The sequence below is a fragment of the Podarcis gaigeae genome, assembly GCF_964106915.1.
Source record: "Podarcis gaigeae genome assembly, chromosome: 8".
Classification (NCBI taxonomy): domain Eukaryota; kingdom Metazoa; phylum Chordata; class Lepidosauria; order Squamata; family Lacertidae; genus Podarcis; species Podarcis gaigeae.
Window position 1 is genome coordinate 54536989 of NC_139684.1, and position 21464 is coordinate 54558452.

Sequence of the window (21464 nt, forward strand, 5' to 3'; positions counted from 1 at the left end):
GCTAACTCTTGACTGGTAGCAGTTCTGCCCCCTTCCAAACCAGTGAATTTGGCGCCCCACCTATTGAGGATTGCCCAGCGACAGCCAAAACGCAACATGACCCACACAACGTCACCCAATCTTCTCCACCTGCCAGGACTGATTTGGACTCCCAGCTATCTGATGCACCCCAGAGCCTCACCATGCTGTTTTGGAGAGAGATTCAATGAAATCCGAGTGGAATAAGCGAATGGGACGATCCACTGGTTGATGCACCCATTCATCATACTTCTCCCCCAAGTGCCCCACTTGCCACAGCAAAGGTTTACGCCAGTCCACGAGCTCCTAGAGAACAGAAAGAGTGCAAAGAGTCAGAGGTTTCAGCAAGATCAAGCAGCCTTTTCACCTCCTCAGCTGGCTGGTCAGAGCCATGAGATTTCTCCTGAAGCACTCTCAGGTTTTAGCCATTTGGGGGGGTTAAGCAACAGTCAGGGCTGTGGACACATTCTGTAATTCCAAAATTAATTAAGCAGAATAAGCAAAATGAGAAAAGGGCAGGAAATCATAACACAGCTATTCCTTGAAATTCACGCTTATCCAAATTTTGCAATACATTTTTTTTTCCATTCACTGTTTTTTAAAGATGCACATATCATTGGAGGGTACTCATAAACATGCACATATTACTGAAAAGAGTTTAGCAAAATGTATTATATTAGGGGAAATCGCTTGCAAAAATGTGTACTGTACATCGAAAATGCATCAAAAAAGGGTTTATTAGGAGAAATTCACACTGAAATGCCAGGGAATTTTCATGAGGACTTAAACAAAAAAAACCCCAACAAATTGCTGCAAAATGTAATGAACAAAATTTAAGTTAAAAAAGAAAAAAGAAAATGAAAGAACCAACATTAAATAAAAAGGTAAAGGTAAAGGTACCCCTGCCCGTACGGGCCAGTCTTGACAGACTCTGGGGTTGTGCGCCCATCTCACTCAAGAGGCCAGGGGCCAGCGCTGTCCGGAGACACTTCCGGGTCACGTGGCCAGCGTGACATCGCTGCTCTGGAGAGCCAGAGCCGCACACGGAAACGCCGTTTACCTTCCCGCTGGTAAGCGGTCCCTATTTATCTACTTGCACCCGGAGGTGCTTTCGAACTGCTAGGTTGGCAGGCGCTGGGACCGAGCAGCGGGAGCGCACCCCGCCGCAGGGATTCGAACCGCCGACCTTTCGATCGGCAAGTCCTAGGCGCTGAGGCTTTAACCCACAGCGCCACCTGCGTCCTTAGTGCCACCTGCGTCCCTAGTAAACATTAAATACTTCCACCCTTAAGGATTATTTGTTCATCACTTTTTACAAAACCTCTTAAAGCACCTTACAAAATCTTAAGATGCAAAAGTATCAAACTTATTTAAAAAATCAATAAAACATAATATTAATAATGGTATTGCATAATGGTATTGCATACTCTCACACTGGCAGTGTGATATAAGAAATTATGATCCCAGTCACTAATGAATCTGTTGCTTGATAAGTTCTAACGTCCCAGCTGCAGGATCTCAGGCTCAGAATGCAGGGGGTGATGCATTCCTGCAAGAATCAATCATACCTTGCACCTGTCTGTCATAAGCTCATTATGAAACTGATTTCAATGACATAACCTCTTAATTTTTTAAAATTAATTCCATTCTTTAAACACAAGTAACAAGGTGAGTCAGGTTTAATTAAGGCAGAAAATTTCACTACATGAGCATCTGGAAAGCACAACCGGCCTCAGTTGCAGAGTATGCTGTATTTATGTAAAAGGAAATAAGCTGATTTGAGAGAATTCAGTACCCTTTTTTGTCCTTTCAGTCTATGACAGGGCTGAGCAACCTTCAGCCTTGGAGCCAATCTTGGCTCATGATGCCATTTTTCAAACCATGTCCACCTGCTCACCTACTGATGTTGTAAGTTTCATCAACTGATCGCCAAGAGGGTGGGGCTCTGTTCTGCATTGGCTGCTAACGCCTGTCACCAGGAGGGCCAGGGGCTTGCAATCAGTGCAGCAGGATTTAACTCACTTCTTCATTTTGCTGAGGCATGCACAGAGTTCTGGGGCGGGTGCAGATGGGAAGGTGTCCCAGATCACAGGGATACCTCTGATGAGAAAGATGCTTGGGACTTAACCCTGTGGGAATGTCTGGGCAGGAGTTTTTGATGGGGAGGAGGCCTGGTGGAAAGAGAGGCATCTGGCCCAGGGAGGGGCCTATGGGATCGGGAGGCAGGACAAAGCACCTGTGGGGGGCCTCGGACCTGGGGGAATGCTCAGACCTGGGGGAATGGCTGAGTGGGGGAAGGGTTGTCAGAGGGACAGCCCAACTCAGTGCCATCTGATACCCCAGGCACAACATCCCAAGCAGGTCAAGACTGCTCCAGAGCCAATCTCTGCCAGCATGGGGGCCAACCCCTCAGGTGGTGCAATGGGTTGCGTATTTGGCTGTTAACCAGAAGGTTGGTGGTTCAAGCCCACCCAGGGACAGCTGTGGGCAGGATTGCTGCATTGAGGCGGGTTTGGGCTAGATGACCCTTGGGGTGCCTTCCAACTTACACTTCTGGGATTCTGTGAGTGGAACAGAAGGAGAAACCTGACAATGATCCTGCCTCATGGTCTCCACCTCTGTCGGCAAGGCCTGGAGGGACTGTGCCAGTACTTGGCACAGCGTTCGCTCTGACCCTCAGAACTTTGACAAGACCTTGACGAAGGTGACTGTCCTGCTCCTCAAATGAGGAGCCTGGTGTGTGTGTGGGTGTGGGTGTGTGAGAGAGAGAGAGAGAGAGAGAGCATACTTGGGTCTTTGCTTCTGTCCAGCCAAATCCTCTCAAGTTCTGCCGTGCTTTCTGACTTTGTGAGCTGTAGCCCTACTTATATTTGGGAGCTATAGTGAATTTTGGAATACAGATTATTATCACAACATCTGAGCCATGAGTCTGAATACCAAGCCAGGACAGGACATGAGCTCCATGTCAGGTGAAAGATTCCTGAATTGCAGGCTGTTGGACTAGATGACCCTCATAGTCCCTTCCAAGTCTACAATTCTGTGGGGAGAACCTCAATACAGCTGAGGACCAGCAGAAACGCCCTGCAGCCCCAAGGCAGCCTGACAGGCACCAAGTCCATGGCACCCTCTCCCTCCCCGTAACCAGAGAGCCAGTGGTGGTATACAGGTTAAGAGTGTCAGGCTGGGTTCTGGGAGACCAGGGTTCAAATCGCTGCTTGACTATGAAGCTCACTGGGTGACCTTGGGCCAGTCACTCCCACTCTCAGCCTGACCTACTTCACAGGGTGGTTGTGGGGTTAAAATGGAGAAAGGGAGAACCACGTTTGCCACCTTGAGCTCCTTGAAGGAAAGGTGAGATATAAATGTATTAAATGAATAGATAATCCCCTCCTAGCACATCCTCAGCCCTGCCTTGATCCACCAATGATTGCCCTTTGCACCTTGGATCTGAAGAGCAAAGGCAACAGCAGAGCAGATGGAACATCATCCTCATCTCTCAGTCTAGACTTGCTATTTGGGGCAAGGGATTTTCCTTCCTCAGGCTTCCCACAGTGGGGTCCCATTCAGCTGCACTCTCCACACCCAGCAGGTTTGTTTTCCACAGCTGTAAAGTGGCACGATACTGCTGTAAATTTATTGTGTAGATGGGGACTTCTGTCCTGAGTGGATTGCTTCCACACAGCACAAACACAGCCCCATTCTTCAGCTGCTCTATTGCACCGGCTAAGCAGATCACAGGCCTATTCTGTACATTGTACAGGATCAACTTTCTACCAGGCTGGCAGGAGTGGGGTGGAGAACCACCTACAGAATCTCTGCATATAGGGTTGCCACCTTTGGTCGGGGAAAATACAGGATAGGTTGGGAGGGGTTTGGTGGGCTAAAAATTAATTTACCTGGTTCAGAAATTACTTCACAGCAATCCATTACAATGGCACACATGGTTGGCAGTGCCTTGTTCAATGAAAGAAATAACAAAATCACTGCAATTGACAAGTTTAAGGAAAATATTAGATATCATGTGTACAGCTGGGCTTAATAATGCTAATTGGTTTGACCCCTGTCTGCCACCAGCCCTGTTGGAGCCACCTTGTCTGCCTTGATGGCGAAGGCCAGTCTCCGCTTCCAGGCCAATCTATTACTACTTTAATGGAGGAATGTGTATTTAAGCAAATGAATTCATCAAACTTAATCAAACATCAAAGTGCAATCAGCATCATTAGTGCATTTAATAACATTGCCACATAATAAACTATTACCCTTACATAACTCATTTTTATAAGTACAAATAGATTAATCCCGCACATAAAAAGAGAAGTGCACCACGGGATTCCTTCTAATGCACTCCTTCCTGTAATGCAAGCTTCTCCCTGCTCATTTCCAAGCCAATCCCCCTTGCTTCAACTCATAGGTGCCGGCTCACTGGGGCCCTGGGTGCCTGAGCACCCACAAAATTCCCCATGGGCTGGGCACTGTCATGGGGCCAAGCTGGTCCTCATGTTTCAACTCCAGCTGCCCTACATAGCTGGCTTACCATCTCCCAATCCTTTATCATACCTCCTATCTTTCCCCTCATGGTGCCTCGCAATCTGTTCACCTTCAGTTCTCTTTGCCAATCTCTGTACTAAAGGCTTGAGAGCAGGAATATTTGAAACCCAGCAATGCTTCTCTTGCATTTTCAAACTCTCCTTTCAATGCACAAAGATTGCCCCCTCACCACCTCAACCCCATTAATGCCCACTTACCACACTCCATAAGTTGCTTTGACACCCTCCTTGCCATACCAAACCTTCCAAGACAGCTGACAACTGAGTTACATACAGTGGTACCTCAAGATGCGAACGGGAACCGTTCCGGAGCCCCGTTCACATCCTGAATGGAACGTAAGATGCAACAGCACGTCTGCGCGTGCGCGGGTCATGTTTTGCCGCTTCCGTGCATACACGTGACATCATTTTGACCGTCTGTGCATGCGCAAGCGGCGAAACCTGGAAGTAATGCGCTCCGTTACTTCCAGGTCACCGCGGAGGGCAACCCGAAGCGTATTTATCCTGAGGTATGACTGTATTTCAAAAAACACAACAAGAAATTTCAATGAACTAAGATCACCCAGTGGGGGGGGGGGAGAGAAAGGCCACCTAGAGCCCCACACCTACCCTCCAGTATCCTTCCCAGACACCAAAGCCCCCTTCCCCACCACTTTAACCTACGGCCCCTTCTTCAGGGGAAGTTTCCATCCCCTCTTGCTCAACTCCCACTTAGTCCCCAGTTGCTCCCTCACACCCTACTTTTAGCTCCCCCCCAACTAGCGTCCCCCAACCACATTTCACACTCCTCCCCCCCCCAACTCTCCGTATTGCCCTGACCAACCTCAACCTACCAGCTGTCTCTGCTGTAGCAGCACAGACTGGACTGCAGGCATTGCCTACACCAGTGGTGGCCAAACTCTGCCCTCCAGCTCTTTGTGGACTACAACTCCCATCATCCCTAGCTAACAGGACCAGTGGCCAGGGATGATGGGAATTGTAGTCCCAGAACAGCTGGAGGGCCAAGTTTGGCCACCACTGGGCCTATACATTTTCAGGCCAGTCATCGAGTACTAGGCACTTGATGCAGTTTAAAGAAAAAGCAACAAGTAAAACCAGGACTATGAACTTGCACACCCAAAATGCCCAATGCTATGCTACCCATGATGCAATGACAGAACAAGAATTTTGAGTGCTATGCTATTGACATTAGAGCGTCCAATGTGTAGTCAGCAGGAACTTCCCAAGAAGAATGAACATCTCCCGAAATCTCACATGGAAATCTAGCAAGGATTAGCACACTTCATTTGGTCGATAAAGAGGGCATAAGAAACGCAGGTTGCTCTGGATTCACAGAGAACCACATTGCCACATTTAATGAGCAAAGGATAATCTGGTCCAAGAACTGCCAGTGCCTGAGGTGAGTTGGAGACTTGACCTAAGTCATGACCTAAAACGACCTACTGAGAAATGTTCTTGCAGTCCTGCGATAATGCTCTTGCAGCAGGGACCAAGCCATGCCTCAGGCCTTGGAGAGATGCTGCAGATGTGTAACCATGGGTGTAGCCAGGATACAGTACGGGCCACATGTTCTCCTGCAATGATTTTGCAAATTTTTTTGCAGATAAAATTGCTCAGATTCAGGAAGAGGTAGACTCCACCGTGGGAGCAGGGCCGGGGCGGGAGAGTGCTAGAGTCCTGTCTGGTCAAGTTGTGTGGGATCAATTCCAATCTGTTACCTCCGAGGATGTGGACAGGCTGCTTGGATGAGTGAAGCCAACCACCTGTCTCCTGGATCCTTGCCCATCCTGGCTTATAAAAGCTATCCGGGAAGGACTGGGCGATGGGCTTCGTGGGGTGGTGAATGCTTCCCTCCGTGAGGGAGCCTTCCCAGACCCGCTGAAAGAGGCGGTTATTAAACCGCTTCTTAAAAAACCATTTTTAGATGCGGCCACGATGGCCAATTATCGCCCAGTCTCAAACCTTCCATTCTTGGGCAAGGTGATTGAGCGAGTGGTTGCTGAACAACTCCAGGCACGCCTGGAAGAAGCGGACCATTTGGATCCCTTCCAGTCGGGATTCAGGCCTCATCATGGGACTGAAACTGCCTTGGTCGCACTGGTTGATGATCTCCGGCGGGGTAGGGACAAAGGTGAGAGCTGTTTCCTAGTTCTGCTGGATCTCTCAGCGGCGTTTGATACCATCGACCATAACATCCTTCTGGACCGTCTTGGGGGGCTGGGAGCTGGGGGCACTGTCATACAGTGGTTCCGCTCCTTCCCCCTGGGCCGTGTTCAGAAAGTGGTGGTGGGGGATGAGTGTTCAGACCCCTGGGCTCTCACTTGTGGGGTGCCTCAGGGTTCTGTCCTCTCCCCCATGCTTTTCAACATTTACATGCAGCCACTGGGAGAGATCATCAGGAGGTTTGGGCTGGGTGTTCATCAGTATGCAGATGATACCCAGCTCTACCTCTCTTTTAAATCAGAACCAGTGAAGGCGGTGAAGGTCCTGAGTGAGTGTCTGGAAGCGGTTGGAGGATGGATGGCAGCTAACAGACTGAGGTTGAATCCTGACAAGACAGAAGTACTGTTTTTGGGGGACAGGAGGCGGGCAGGTGTGGAGGATTCCCTGGTCCTGAATGGGGTGACTGTGCCCCTGAAGGACCAGGTGCGCAGCCTGGGAGTCATTTTGGACTCACAGCTGTCCATGGAGGCACAGGTCAAATCTGTATCCAGGGCAGCTGTTTACCAGCTCCATCTGGTACGTAGGCTGAGACCCTATCTGCCTGCAGACTGTCTCGCCAGAGTGGTACATGCTCTGGTTATCTCCCGCTTGGACTACTGCAATGCGCTCTACATGGGGCTACCTTTGAAGGTGACCCGGAAACTACAACTAATCCAGAATGCGGCAGCTAGACTGGTGACTGGGAGCGGCCGCCGAGACCATATAACACCGGTCTTGAAAGACCTACATTGGCTCCCAGTACATTTCCGAGCACAATTCAAAGTGTTGGTGCTGACCTTTAAAGCCCTAAACGGCCTCGGTCCAGTATATCTGAAGGAGCGTCTCCTCCCCCATCGTTCTGCCTGGACACTGAGGTCCAGCTCCGAGGGCCTTCTGGCGGTTCCCTCACTGCGAGAGGCCAAGTTACAGGGAACCAGGCAGAGGGCCTTCTCGGTAGTGGCGCCCGCCCTGTGGAATGCCCTCCCATCAGATGTCAAAGCGATAAACAACTACCTGACATTCAGAAGACATCTGAAGGCAGCCCTGTTCAGGGAAGTTTTTAATATGTGACATTTTAGTGTATTTTTCATCTCTGTTGGAAGCCGCCCAGAGTGGCTGGGGAAACTCAGCCAGATGGGCGGGGTACAAATAATAAATTATTATTATTATTATTATTATTATTATTATTATTATTATTATACAGAACCTCAATTAGTTAAGTATTTTTAATTGATCTGCCGCAAATCAAGGGGCAACTGCCCCCTACCCCTGCCCATACGTGCAATACAGCCAGATACACAGCTCAAAGTGGTGTACATGGTTCTCCCCATCCTCATTTAGTTTAATTCCCTCTCATTTAATAACGTGAGGTACGTTAGGCTGAGAGTGAGTGATTGGCCCAAGGTCACTCAGTGTCATGGAATGACTGGATGCTGAGGAGTGGTGGGAGGCACCTGCCAGGGACACCCCCCTAGGGAAGCCCCAGGGGAAGAAGGCTCTGAGTGAGGGGATTGGTGGTGGGACAATGATGAGTGGCCAGAGGGAGAAGGCTGGGGAAGGAGGTGTTAGAAGCTGGAGGGGCAACAGGGTTCTGTGAGCAGAAAGGGTCTGTGGCAGTGCAGTTCAGACTCTGAGGCTGGAGCAGAGGCTGGAGAGGAGGGCAGCCAAGAGGCTGCTGAAGAATCCAGGGAGTCTCCCCTTCCTGTTGCAACCAGCTCCCCTTTCCCCCTCTTATCCAGGAACACACAGAGAAATGAAAGAGCGGAACAGAGATTAGCTGGGCACAGTTTGAGTCTGCATGGGGAAAACCTGGGAAAAGAGGAGACTTAGAGAGGGATGGGAAAGCAGGGACCTTCAGTCCTCACAACTGCTTCATCGGAGCAAGACCTCCTAGGAAGAGTTGCCGAGACCACTAGGCCTGAACTGTGGTTTGTTTCCTTGAATAAAGATTTAACTACACTGGCCTTGGGTGATTTGTTGTTGCCCTACCTATGCCTGACTCAAACCTTGACACCCAGTGAGCTTTGTGGCTGTGTTGGGACCTCAACATACCAACTACAGCACCACCCTGGAATAAATCATTTTAAACGTAGCTGTCATTCTAGTTTGAAGAAGGCTGCCTTCTGAAGCTGCAATGGAATTCGGGGTGGCAACATTTCTGCCTAGAAAGCAGCCACATCACTTAACACTGAGCTTGCTAACACCTCTTCTAGCTGCTTCATAACAGTGTTTCCCTCAAAGTGCCTTTCTCAATCTGGGGAGATAAAGATCAGTTTCAGCCAGGTTCCACCCATGCTGCAGGGACAGATACTATGACAACTGGTGCAGACAAGAATCAAGCAGAAAACCTGTACATTTTTAAAAGGAAGGAGGGTAATGCTATGAACTTGGGTTGGTTATCTTGACAGTCGCATCTTGAGAAGTCTGGCATTTTGGAGGAAGAACTAGATGCTTACAAGAGCTGAGAGGTTGCTACAAAAAGCATCACTCCGTCTTGCTAATTATCCACCTCCTCCTGGGACTCAGATAAGTCATGACATTTCAAAGCCACATTCACCCCATGCATTTAAAAGCATTAGGGTGCTACTTGAAACAGTCACGGCTTCCCCCAAAGAATTCTGGGAGCTGTAGTTTGTTAAGGGTCCTGATAGCTGTTAGGTGCAACTGGTATCAGGATCAGCAGGAGGCTGACTAAAATCCCCAGGAGGGAAGGGCAGAGGAAGAATTGGTCTAGCTATTGTTTATTGTTGTTGTTGTTGTTGTTGTTGTTGTTAACATTTGCATATTACACTTTATTCATAGATCTCAGGGTGGTTCACAACATAAAATTACAATATAAAAAACATAAAATACATAATAAAAATATGAACAAAATCAACACAATAATCCCCTTTCCCACAACACATTTAAAAGTGCATCAGATGTCAATCAGCCAAAGGCCTGGTTAAATAGGAACATTTTTGCCTGGCACCTAAAGGTGTATAATGAAGGCATCCCTTAAAGGTTATGATGAATGAGATTTTAAAAAGAGGGGAATTACCAGAAACATGGAAAGAGGCGTTTATAACATTAATTCCAAAACAAGATTCGGATATAACTTTAGTTAAAAGTTATCACCACTTTTGTTCATTCTGGTCCTGGAGGTATTAGCAAGAAACATTAGAGTTGACAAAGAGGCGGCAGGAATAAGAATAAAGAAAAATGAGCATAAATCGAAAGCTTTCGCTGATGACTTGGTTATTATAGTAGAAGACCCAAAGAACTCTCTCCCTAGAGTACTAGAAAAAATTCAAAAGTTTGGACAGGTGGCAGGATTCAAACAACAAAAGCAAAACTAAACTGTTAGTTAAAAACCTTAAAGAAAGAGAAAATGAGTTATCAGAATCTATAGACACAGAAACCCACAAAAAGGTAAAATATTTAGGAATATGGTTGATGTCAAAGAACATTAATATTTACAATGATAATTATGAAAAAAATATTGGAATGAAATAAAAAGGAATCTAGACATATGGAACAGGATGAATCTTTCCCTTTTAGGAAGAATTGCAGCAATCAAAATGAATGTATTACCAAAAGTGTTATTCCTATTTCAGACAATACTGATAATAAGTAATCATGCCTGTTTCAAAAAATGGCAAAGAGATATCTCAAAATTTATCTGGCGTGGGAAAAGGACAAGGATAAAACATAAAATACTTACAGACTTAAAAGAAAGAGGAGACTTTTCCCTTCCAGATTTTAAAATTTACTATGAAGCAGCATACCTTACATGGATTCGGGATTGAATAAAATTGGGGGGCGGGGAGAGGCAATAGAGTTGGAAGGGCATGATAACAGATTTGGCTGGCATGAATATCTGTGGTATGGAAAAACTAAAGTACACAAAGGATTCCATAACCATATAAGAAAATCTTTAATAAAGGTATGGGAAAAATATAAAGAATTACTGGAACCCAAAACTCAGTGGTGGCTATCACCTACTGAAGCATTAGCAGTTAAAACATCAACAATGAAAGAAACATGGCTAACTTACAGAGACTTACTAACAGAACAAGGAAAGTTAAAATTGAAAGGCTATGATGAGATAAAGGACCATCTCCAGAGTTGGTTGCAATGCAGACAACTAAATGAAATTTTCAAAGAAGATAATAAGAAAGGATTTACTTACATGGTTTCAAAATTTCAAAAGGATATTATAGACAACAATTCCAAACGATTAAAAAAAGTGTATAATATACTGATGGAATGGGAAACCAAAGATGAGGAAGTCAAACCAGTAATGATTAAGTGGGCACAGGATGTAGGTCACAACATACAATTTGAAGACTGGATAAGGCTTTGGAAAGTGAATTTGAAATTTACCAATTGTATATTGTTGAAGGAGAATTACATGAAAATGATGTACAGGTGGTATATCACACCAGTAAAATTGGCAAAAATGAATAAAACAGAACAAAAGAACTGTTGGAGGTGTAAAGAAGGGGAAGGTATATTTTATTATATGTGGTGGGATTGCAAGATTTAAAAAAAATAAAGGGAAATGATATACAACGAATTGAAAAGAATGTTTAAAATAACATTTGTTAAAAAACCAGAAGCTTTTTTGTTAGGTATTTTAGGACAAGAGCAGCCGAAAGAAAAATGGACATTATTTATGTAGCAGCAAGAATTCTAATAGCACGGCAAAAGATGTTATTGAGGGGAGGAGAAGATGGCCGCCGAACTAGCTGCAGAGTTCTGGAGGTTATCTGAGGCAAGTTCTTAAACTTGTTTTTTAAATAGGCTCGACACCGAGCCAACTTTTGACACTCCTTTTTAATATACTTAACTCCTCCAGAGTAGTTAAATAGTTCTAGTAGTTCTTTTAGCTTGTTGTTTCAAAAAGAAGCCCTCCTTGTTATCTTAATGTCCGGAGGGTTTACTCCTCACGCTGCCGCTCTCCTCAAGTCTGTTCGATAATAAGGAAAACGGGTGACAGCTAATTTATTACCAACCCCGTGTTATGCTCTGAACTATAAGCTATCAAATTACAAACAGCTATCCCAAATCTTGCCTCAATTTGGACTTTAGTCTACAGTTGGGTGGAGTCTCTGACTTCCTAAGAGACTTCCTAAGAGACAAGTTTTTGAAATAGGAAGAATAACCCCTGACTGGCAACAAGATTTACAAATGGTACTTACTAGAAAGAAACGTAGGGACCTGGGGATAGTGACAAGTCCATTGTTCCAGGAGTGCCTTGAGAAACAGAGTAAAATCACGCAATACTTTTCACATACAAGGGACAATGAGAATGGAAATGGAAATGAGCAAAAGATGGCTGAGATGATTGAGTTGAAGCAGGATGAGGCCCTTCTCTTTTCCTCTGCTGCTCAAGATCACTCAACCTTCCCTAGAGGAATACAGGACTCGGAGAATAACAACCAAAATAGAAATACAATGAGCCTGGCCCATGAAATAGTCCTGGCTGAGATATTATCTTCAGAGTTACAGGAAGAAACCCGAAACTCCCAGAAAACCCAGACTTCATCTATGGGCTCCCAGACGGAAAACAATGACTGCTATCCTCAGGACTGGCTGCTCTCTATAAATCTGGATCTGGCAGCTATGAAAAAATATTTAACAATAACAAATGGGTTGCTCCTGACACTAGTGGAAAATTATTCCCTCCAAGCTAAAGGCTCAGAATTTCATGGTGCTGATCCACCAACCATCCCTCAAGAGCCAGAACATATAAAGCAACCAGCAACCAGCAAGTGCACACAAGGATCATCAGCGGAAAATCATTTACACCAAGGAAAGGACATAGGGTTGTATGTCTCTGCCCCCAAAACTGAATCTTCTACTCAAGTAAATCAAAAGAAGCGAGGTATCAGCAAGAGATCCCATAAGAAGAAAGCTGAAACTAAAAAGAAAAGTAAGAACATAAAAACTGCAAGGAAATCTGTCATAAACCGACGTGCATGTAAAGTATGTTGGAGAAGACTATATAAGCTGATTCCAACAAAATCAAAAACAAACTCTAATAAACCTGCTACACATGGCAGCAGAGAGAATAACAGTGTGGATCCAGAAAAAAAGATCCAGCTGAAGTCTTTGAAAGAAACACCATTGCTGCCTAACAAAACAAGTGAGGAAACGAAATCACTACTCGGGTGCTCTATGCTGAAACCTCAAGGATCCACAAATATTAAAGAAGACTCACCCCATATCATTGATTATGGCAGATCTCAAGATGAGCCAGTAGCAGGGCAAGATCTGTCCCAGGATAAAGGATGGAAACTGATACTGGCAGATAGGAAGTTGGCTTTTCTAAACTACCCGAAACCAAAGGGCTTCCTTACACAGAAAGAACGCTCGGTGCATTTTGTGAATACTTTAGATGATATGCTGCCAGGGAAAATAAGATTAAATGACATTACCTCAGTAGATTTCATATTCTATAATGGTTACTCCCTGCGAGTGATTGCCTCCTTCAAAGATCAAAACTTGGCCAAATATATATATAGATCAAGACACTTGCTGTTAAAGAAAAGGATAACGGTAACAAGATATTTTGAAAACAGCACATGTTTGAATTTGCTTCCTGATGATATCACGACAGCTGAGATAAGATTCACTTGTAAATCAAAGGAGGAGAGAGGACACTCAAAAGACAAACTGGAACATATTGAGCAAGGCCCTTGAAACTAAGACAGGAGATGAGACTGCCTAATGAGGGGACTGATAACTTCTATCCAGAAGAAAAGGCATTAATAAATCAGTTTGGATTGTTGCCTTTCCTTGCCCAATCTGAGATCTTGGGAAGATTGGAGACCCTTAGAAATAAGCTAACAGAGATGAATGTTCAGGAAAAAGCAAGAGAGAAAGATCCGGCAATGGACCAATTAAAGAAAGAGAACCTCTCTGAAAAAGCCAAGATAGACCCCATGAAGGACTACTCCTATAATACCTCTGCAACTGCAGAGATAAACCTGTTAACAACAGATCTAACACAGTGCGCAAGGGACAGTAATAAACTACCATCTAAGAAGGAAACCATCCCTATGGCAACCATGAAAGACTACTTTTATAATACCTCTGCAGTTGCAGAGATAAACCTGATAGCAACAGATCTAACACAGTGCGTAAGGGACAGTAACAAATTACCATCTAAGAAGGAAACCATCCCTATGACAACCACAACGCGCTCTTGGACCAGCATGAGATACCTGGATGAGGACGAACTTGGTACTAGACAAATAGAACACCTCAAGGTAGATTCGCCAAAAAAAGGAGTACTGATCACTAATGTTAGCACGTTGCACCCTTCAATCGATTCCATTGAGTACTTGGGCGATAATACATCTATGGACATTGCCAAAATGAACGAAACTCAATCAATAGACAAAAAGATAGGCCCTAAAAATCTTTTAAAGGCAAATTGACTAAGATCAACTTTTGGCAAGACAACGTGCAACCTTACCTTGCTAACTTGGAATATTGCAGGTTGGCAAAAGAGGGCTTCTGACCAATCCTTTACTAAATATATTCAGAGACATGACATTGTGTTTCTCCAGGAGACCTGGAGCACAAGCGAAGTGGAGTTAAATGGCTTTTCTGCGTTCTCCCTCCCAGGTCTTTTAAGTACTAGAGGGGGGCGAGTTAAAGGTGGGTTAGTTACTTTAATCTCAACAAGGCTAAGGGCCATATTTAAAAAACTAGACCCATTAGACCATCTGGCCACAGCTGTGCAGGTACAGTGGAGAACCCACAGCTTGCTGCTGATTAACGTATACCTACCCCCACAAAGAGAGAAAAGACTGATAAGAAATACCTGGGCTCAGTTAGAACAGTATCTTGACAAACTATCAAATCAATTTCCTGATGCCTCTGTAGTGGTGGCTGGCGACCTAAATGCCAGAACTGGACAATCTGATGAGGCTTTGTATGCCCATTTCCATGAAACAGCCCCCATTATAGAGGAAGCCCACTCAATACCAGCTAGAATCTCAAAGGATAAAGGCTGTAATTATGCTGGCTTATGCCTATTACACTTGGTCAATAAGTTGGACTTGGTTATACTGAATGGCCGTACTGAGGGGGAGAAGGTCGGAGAATTCACATTTATATCTAACAATGGCGCCTCCACAATTGATTATATAATCGTGTCGTATGATCTTCAAAACAAAGTTCTGGAATGCAAAGTGGAGGAGCGCTTAGACAGTGACCATCTGCCATTAAGTGCACTTGTAGTTGCGGGAAAGGATTTATCCTGCGCTGAGAAAATCGAATATTCGAGCCCTACAGCTTTGGAGCTCAGATATTCTCGTATTAGATGGACAGATGAACTGCATAAGGAAATTTCAAGTAGGCTATGCTCAAAGGAATTCCTCACTAAGAGAGATAACCTTATAACTTCCTCAAGCCATGAATTAAAAATAAATTTATTTCAGGAGTTAATTTCACTCCTTCAAGATTCCCTGAAGGAAAAAAGGAACAGGTCAAATAGGCAATCCTCAGTATATAAAAACTCCAAACCCTGGTTTGATCAAGAATGCCAGGACATGAAGCTAAACTTACTGAAAAAATACAAGAATTATAGATCTGCCAATTTACCCCAACTCCCCACGGTCTGGTTTGAAGATAAACGAAATTATAAAATCCTGATTAAAAACAAAAAACTCCTGGCACAGAAAAGAGAATGGAAATGCCTAATAGATGCATCCAGAGAGAGAGACTCGGCCACCTTCTGGAGAATGGTAGCGAATGGAGTGCGATCTACCTCCTCAGAAGTGGAGTATACTATACCTGCAGGGACTTGGGAGGCATTTTTCCAATCATTATATTCAGCTCTGCCTTTGACACAGCCACTAACACAGTGTGCGGCAGGTGATGAGTGGCCTCCGGTGTCGGTTGCGGAGGTCAGGAGGCTTATTCAGGCACTCAAATACAGAAAAGCCCCGGGAGCAGATAATATCTCCCCTGAGCTTCTCAAAGCCAATATTGACTGGTGGGCCCCAGTCCTTGCCACCCTATTCACCAGCATAGATCAAACAGCAATAATACCAGAGGACTGGGGATTGGCAATCATCGTTCCCATATTCAAGAAAGGCTGTAAACTTGATCCAGCCAATTACAGACCAATCAGTCTCTTAAGCATTATTAGCAAACTTTACGCAACTCACTTACGTGAAAAGTTTGCGGACTGGCTGGAATGGGAGCACATCCTTAAGGAAGCCCAGGCTGGTTTCAGGGCACATAGATCAACTTTAGACCAAGGACTGGTATTGCAACATCTAGTGGAGAAATACACCTCAAAGAAAGGAGGCTCCCTCTATGTAGCCTTTATAGATTTCAAATCAGCTTTCGATTTGATACCCCGGCACAGACTTTGGGAAAAATTAAGTGCCACAAACATCGACAGACGTCTTTTGCTTCTTATCCGTAGACTACATGAAAACACTCGGATCCGTGTTAGATGTGACCGTTATGGGAACCTATCAAAGGAAATCCAAAGTTTCCATGGTGTCAAGCAAGGCTGTGTTCTTGCCCCTATTCTATTTAATTTCTACATAAACTCCTTAGTCAGAAAGATGGAGGATGCAAGTACTCATCCCCCAAACCTAAATAATATACCAATCCCAGTCCTTTTGTACGCAGATGATGCGGCACTTATTTCCTTCTCTTGTGTGGGTCTAAGAAAACTTTTACGAGCTCTTACAGAGTATTGCGAAGCTGAACACCTAATAATAAATTACACTAAATCAAAAATTATGGTGTTCTCCAAGAGAAAACTCCGACATAAATGGAAAATTAATAACCAACCTATTGAGCAAGTAACATCCTTTAGATATCTTGGAATAATCTTTGATGAGAAGGGATCCTGGTGCCATCAGATTAAGAATTCCATGGCAAATGCGCAAAGATCTTCCAGAGCTATCATAAGATTCTTCTATAGAAAAGGAGGTCAATATGTTCCTGCTGCCTCCCAGGTCTTTGTCGCAAAAATACTTCCACAACTGATGTATGGCACCCAGATATTTAACTGTCAAAAACTCAAGTCCCTGGAATCTGTACAAACTAAATTTTACCGCTCCCTACTAGGGTTACCTACCTGTGTTTCCAACACAGCCATTAGGCTGGAGGTAGGTCAACTCCCTATCAATGCCAGGATATGGATCCTGAAGATTCACTTCTGGCTAAAACTCATATTTTTCCCAGTGGGAGTGGCTCCATTGACTCTATTAGACCCGTTCCAGTCTAAATGGAGATTGTTGCTCTATGAAAAATTGAAGGGCCTGGGGCTTTCCCCACAAGAACTTATAGCCTCAGGTTTTGAAAAGGCTAAAAGGATGGTGAGCCAGCGAATAGGAGATGTAGAGCTTCAGGACCATATGAGCAAGATAGATAAATATCCAGCCATCCAAGATTATGGAAAAGGGTTCAATCTAACACCATATTTGCTGGATTTACAAATCGCAAAATACAGGCGGGCGTTTACCCTTACCAGATTTGATGTACTGCCATCTGCCTTACTAAAGGGCAGATACGTGGGCAAACCCTATGCTGAACGAGTCTGCCCATGTGGTCTGAAAGAGGTGGAAACGGTTTCACATGTGTTGATACACTGCGACCTCTATGGGGATATCAGGTCACTGTTTATTTCCCCTATCGTTCAGAAATTTCCAGGTCGATCTGAATCTCAGCGGCTGAAAATCCTACTAGGAGATAAAAACCCAGAAGTAACACTGAAAGTGGCCAAATTTTCTGCGGCTGCGATCAAGCGGAGGGCATTAGCTGTAAAAAAGTAAAAGACTTGACCCCTGGACAAGCCCCCTCATTTTTTAAGTCTATACATACATTGTAGTGCGTGTGTGCGTGTGTGTGTGTGTGTGTGTGTGTGTGTGTGCATATGTGTATTGCTTTTATGTATAACTTTACAATTTTTAATTGACACCATTACTCCCCTTGTAAACTATCGTTGTTGTTTTTTCTGGTCTATGACCGTAATAAATTCATTCAATAGCACAAAACTGGAAGACTGGAGAAGTACCATCTAAAGAACAATGGCAAGAAAAATTGATGAACTACTCAGAGTTAGCAAAGTTAACGGACAAACTGCGAGAAAAGGACAACAGGGACTTTGAAAAAGAATGGGAACCTTTTACAATATATTTGCAGAAACACCAAAAAAACATGGACTCATTGACAGGATTTAAATAAACATTTACCATTTTACTTACATAAACAAGGAATATAACACTGTGATAACATAGTATTGTATATAAACAGCAGAACGTATCATCTGATGTAATAAACCAGAAATGGAAGCTGAGGGAAGTCAACGGGGTGGTGGGGGGTGAAAAACTAATGTTTAGCATTGATATTGGATATTTGTTTTGAAAATGGAAAATCAATAAAATCATTAACAACAACAACAACAACAAAATGAAGACACTAGCCAAACCTCCCTGGTGACAGCCATCTACAAATGGGGAGCCACTGCAGAAAAATCCCATTCTTGTGTTGCCACCCTCTGGACCTCTCATGGAGGAGACACATGAAGAAGGGCCTCAAAGGATAATCTCAGGGTCTGGGTAAGTTCATATGGAGAGAGGCAGTCCTTGAGGTATTAAGCTCCTGTCCTGAGGCATTTAAGGCTTTATAGGTCAAAAACAGTTAGACCAGGATTGGTGTAATATGTTCAAACCGTCCTGCCCTGGTGAGCAGCCTGCCACCAAATTCTGCACTAGCTGAAGTTTCAGAACCATCTTCATAGGCAGCCCTACATATAACACAGGGCTGTTATATGTAGCACTAATCTAACCTAGAGGTTACCAGAGCATAGACAACGTAAGTTAGGCTATCCCTGTGCAGACAGGGGTGCAGCTGGGCCACCAGCCAAAGCTGGTGGAAGACACTCCATGCCACTAAGGCTACCTGAGCCTCAGGCGACAGCAAAGGACCCAGGAGTTTCCCCAAGCTATGTATCTGCTCCTTCAGAGGAGGTGTAGCCCCATCAAAAGCAGGCAACTGCTCAGCCATTCTGTCTAGGGAACTGCCCACCAACAGTGTCATCTGATTTGAGATTCAGTTTGTTGACTCTTATCTAATCCATTACGAAGACAAGACAATCCAGTCCATTACCAATGTCAAGACAATCACACCCACTGCCTCACCTGCAGATGTAAAGGCGAAGCAGAGTTGTGTGTCATCAGGATGTTGCTGACAACGTACTCCAAAACTCTGGATAACTCCAGTGAGCAGTTTCATGTAGATGTTAAACGGCATAGGGGATTAAATTGAACCCTGATGAAGCCCATAGTGAAGGCTCCACAGGGCTGACACCCTCTGGCAACACCCTCTGGTCCATCCATGCAGGACCGGAACCGCTGCCGCAAAGTGGTGCCACCCAGCCGTAACCTGGACAGCTGCTCCAGAAGGATACTATGGTCAATGATATTGAAAGCTACTGAGAGCTTGAGGAGAAATAACAGAGATGCATTTCCCATGCCTCTCTCCTGATAGAGGTCATCCTACAGGGTGACCAAAGCAGTTTCTGTGTCAAAACCCCCTCATCTTTCCTATTGCTATTCCAACAACATATTTCCCACCTGCCCCATATACTGGTAATGGAGGACTCAGCTTAACTTTGCCAGAGAAATTCAGACCCTGCCTAAGTCAGGGCTTATCCAGACTTAACTTTCGCCCCACTCTTTCCAGAAACAAGCCCATACTTAAAAGGTCCATGTCAAAGCATTTTCCTCCCTTTGCCCTGCGCTTTCTCCAAGAAAACCCACTCTTCAATGATGAGCAAACACCAGTTTGCGTTTTCTTCATATTGTGCTCTGATTGAGCTTTAAAGAGCAGCTTTTCATGAGGGAAGCTCCAGAGCAAAAACAAAATGGGCGGGGGGGGGCACTCAGTCACGGAGCTTTGATGTACGAACCTCGCTGGGAAAAGCGGAGGAAAAGTCATTGTGGCTATGCGCACGCTAAATGGGTGAAACCTCAAAGGCATCAAAAAGGCTGGAACCTCCTTCAAGAGGGGGGGGGGCATAGTTAAGAGATGCAAAGGCACACACCACCAAACTGCAGGACATCAAGACCACATCCACACCATACATTTAAAGCACCATGATACCACTGTGACTGTTTAAAGTGGGTCTGTATCAAATTTTGTTCTGGCCATGGAAGCAAGTGAGGCTGGCTCTTTCAACTGTGGCTGTTGCTTATTATGGGGTGTCCTCCTTCACAGGGATTACCTGGAGCTAGTCTTCATTTCTGCTAGGAGTTGGGCAAAGCCTTTAAATATGCTCAGCTTTGGAAAGCTGTGTTCAGTACACGCTTGAATTTACTGACCTCTTATCTATTCCTAGAGTTCCCTGTGAAGAGGAATTGAGTGTGATTTCGCACACACCCCTCCCTCCCTTCCCTGTCCCCTTCCCTGTGGGTGTTGTGGGTGTTTTTCAGGTTGCAAGCTTGCGGGCAGGGACGGGCTTCTTTGAAGTGACTGTGCTCTGGGAGACTTTTTGGCTGGCCCAAAATGTTCTAAAGAAATAAATATTTCTTCATTTACGATAACTCCCAAGAACAGGGCCAGATTTAGGTTTGATGAGGCCTTAAGCTACTCAAGGTAATGGGGGCCTTTATATGTCCAGCTGTCCTTTGTCAACAAAAAATTGTCACTGTTTTTTGTGTTGAATATATGCTATATGGTAATTTACGGACCTAATAGGTATCTAAAGCTATTTGCACGTTGCCATACAACCAGTCCATGCAGAATGTAGGCACCCTATATATAGAAATGAGCAAACCAGTGGTATTTTAGGGAGCAGGTTAGCAGGCGAGGCCCATTATTTACATCATAGGAGCCTACACAACACAAAACACTGTTGCTGTATATAGGTTTTGTTTTACTTGTTTTTTATCTTATATTTTGGAAATGTATATCCAGGTTTTTTCCTTTAATTTTTTTGGGGGGCCCCAAGAGAGTGGAGCCCTAAGCTGTAGCTTGTTTAGCTTATATGTAAATCTGGCACTGCCCGAGAATATTGTACAGAACCACATCACAGCCTTGCAAAAGGCAAGTTGTGTTCAAAGGATTCCCTCTCACTTGTCAGCAATGGTAGGGTTGCCAGATCTTGAAGAGCAAAAAAGAGGACAGCCTGAGCCCCCCCTCCAAAAAAAAACAAAACCCTGGACATTTCCTTTAAAATGTAATAATATGCCCAGATGGGCAGGTTGGCCTCAAAAGAGGACATGTCTGCGTTTTCCCCGGACATATGGCAACCCTAAAATGGTTATGTAATCTAAAGAAGATGATAGGTTGGCTTGATATGTGTTAAACAAATTCAAGTTAGAAGTACTAATAAGCACCTTAGTTTCTTCTGGATGGTTGCCAAATGAGTGACAATTTAATCTAATGTCACCTGGGGGAATGGAAAAGCAAGCAGGCCTATTATATTCTAGGTCTGCTGAGTCCGATGGTTTTCTCCCACGATGATTATGGACTGCATTTATGTCACTCACCTGAGTTGCTTTCACAGGGAGACAGTCTCCCCAGGCCTCATACCACCCACTCACTGGCTTGTTCTCACAAATCCAGATGCTGTCAAATCATCACATTCCCCTTTTCTCCCTCTTCCCAAGTTAGGATGGCGAAAGAGGACATAGGTTTGCATAAAATGGGCATACACATAGATTAACATTTAGG

General features: G+C 44.6%; 1 protein-coding gene across 3 annotated transcripts in view; it reads right to left on the minus strand.

Moving 5' to 3' along the window:
* The window catches only part of FA2H (fatty acid 2-hydroxylase), a 67647-nt gene that overhangs the window by 12581 nt on the left and 33602 nt on the right, over nt 1–21464 (minus strand). For all 3 annotated transcript variants that reach the window (XR_014567271.1, XM_083751481.1, XM_083751482.1), the window contains exon 3: nt 182–324. Coding sequence is in view for 2 of the 3 variants with exons in the window: in XM_083751481.1 (XP_083607607.1) it covers nt 182–324 (143 nt within the window). In the remaining variant the exon portion in view is untranslated. The remainder of the gene's footprint in view (nt 1–181; nt 325–21464) is intronic.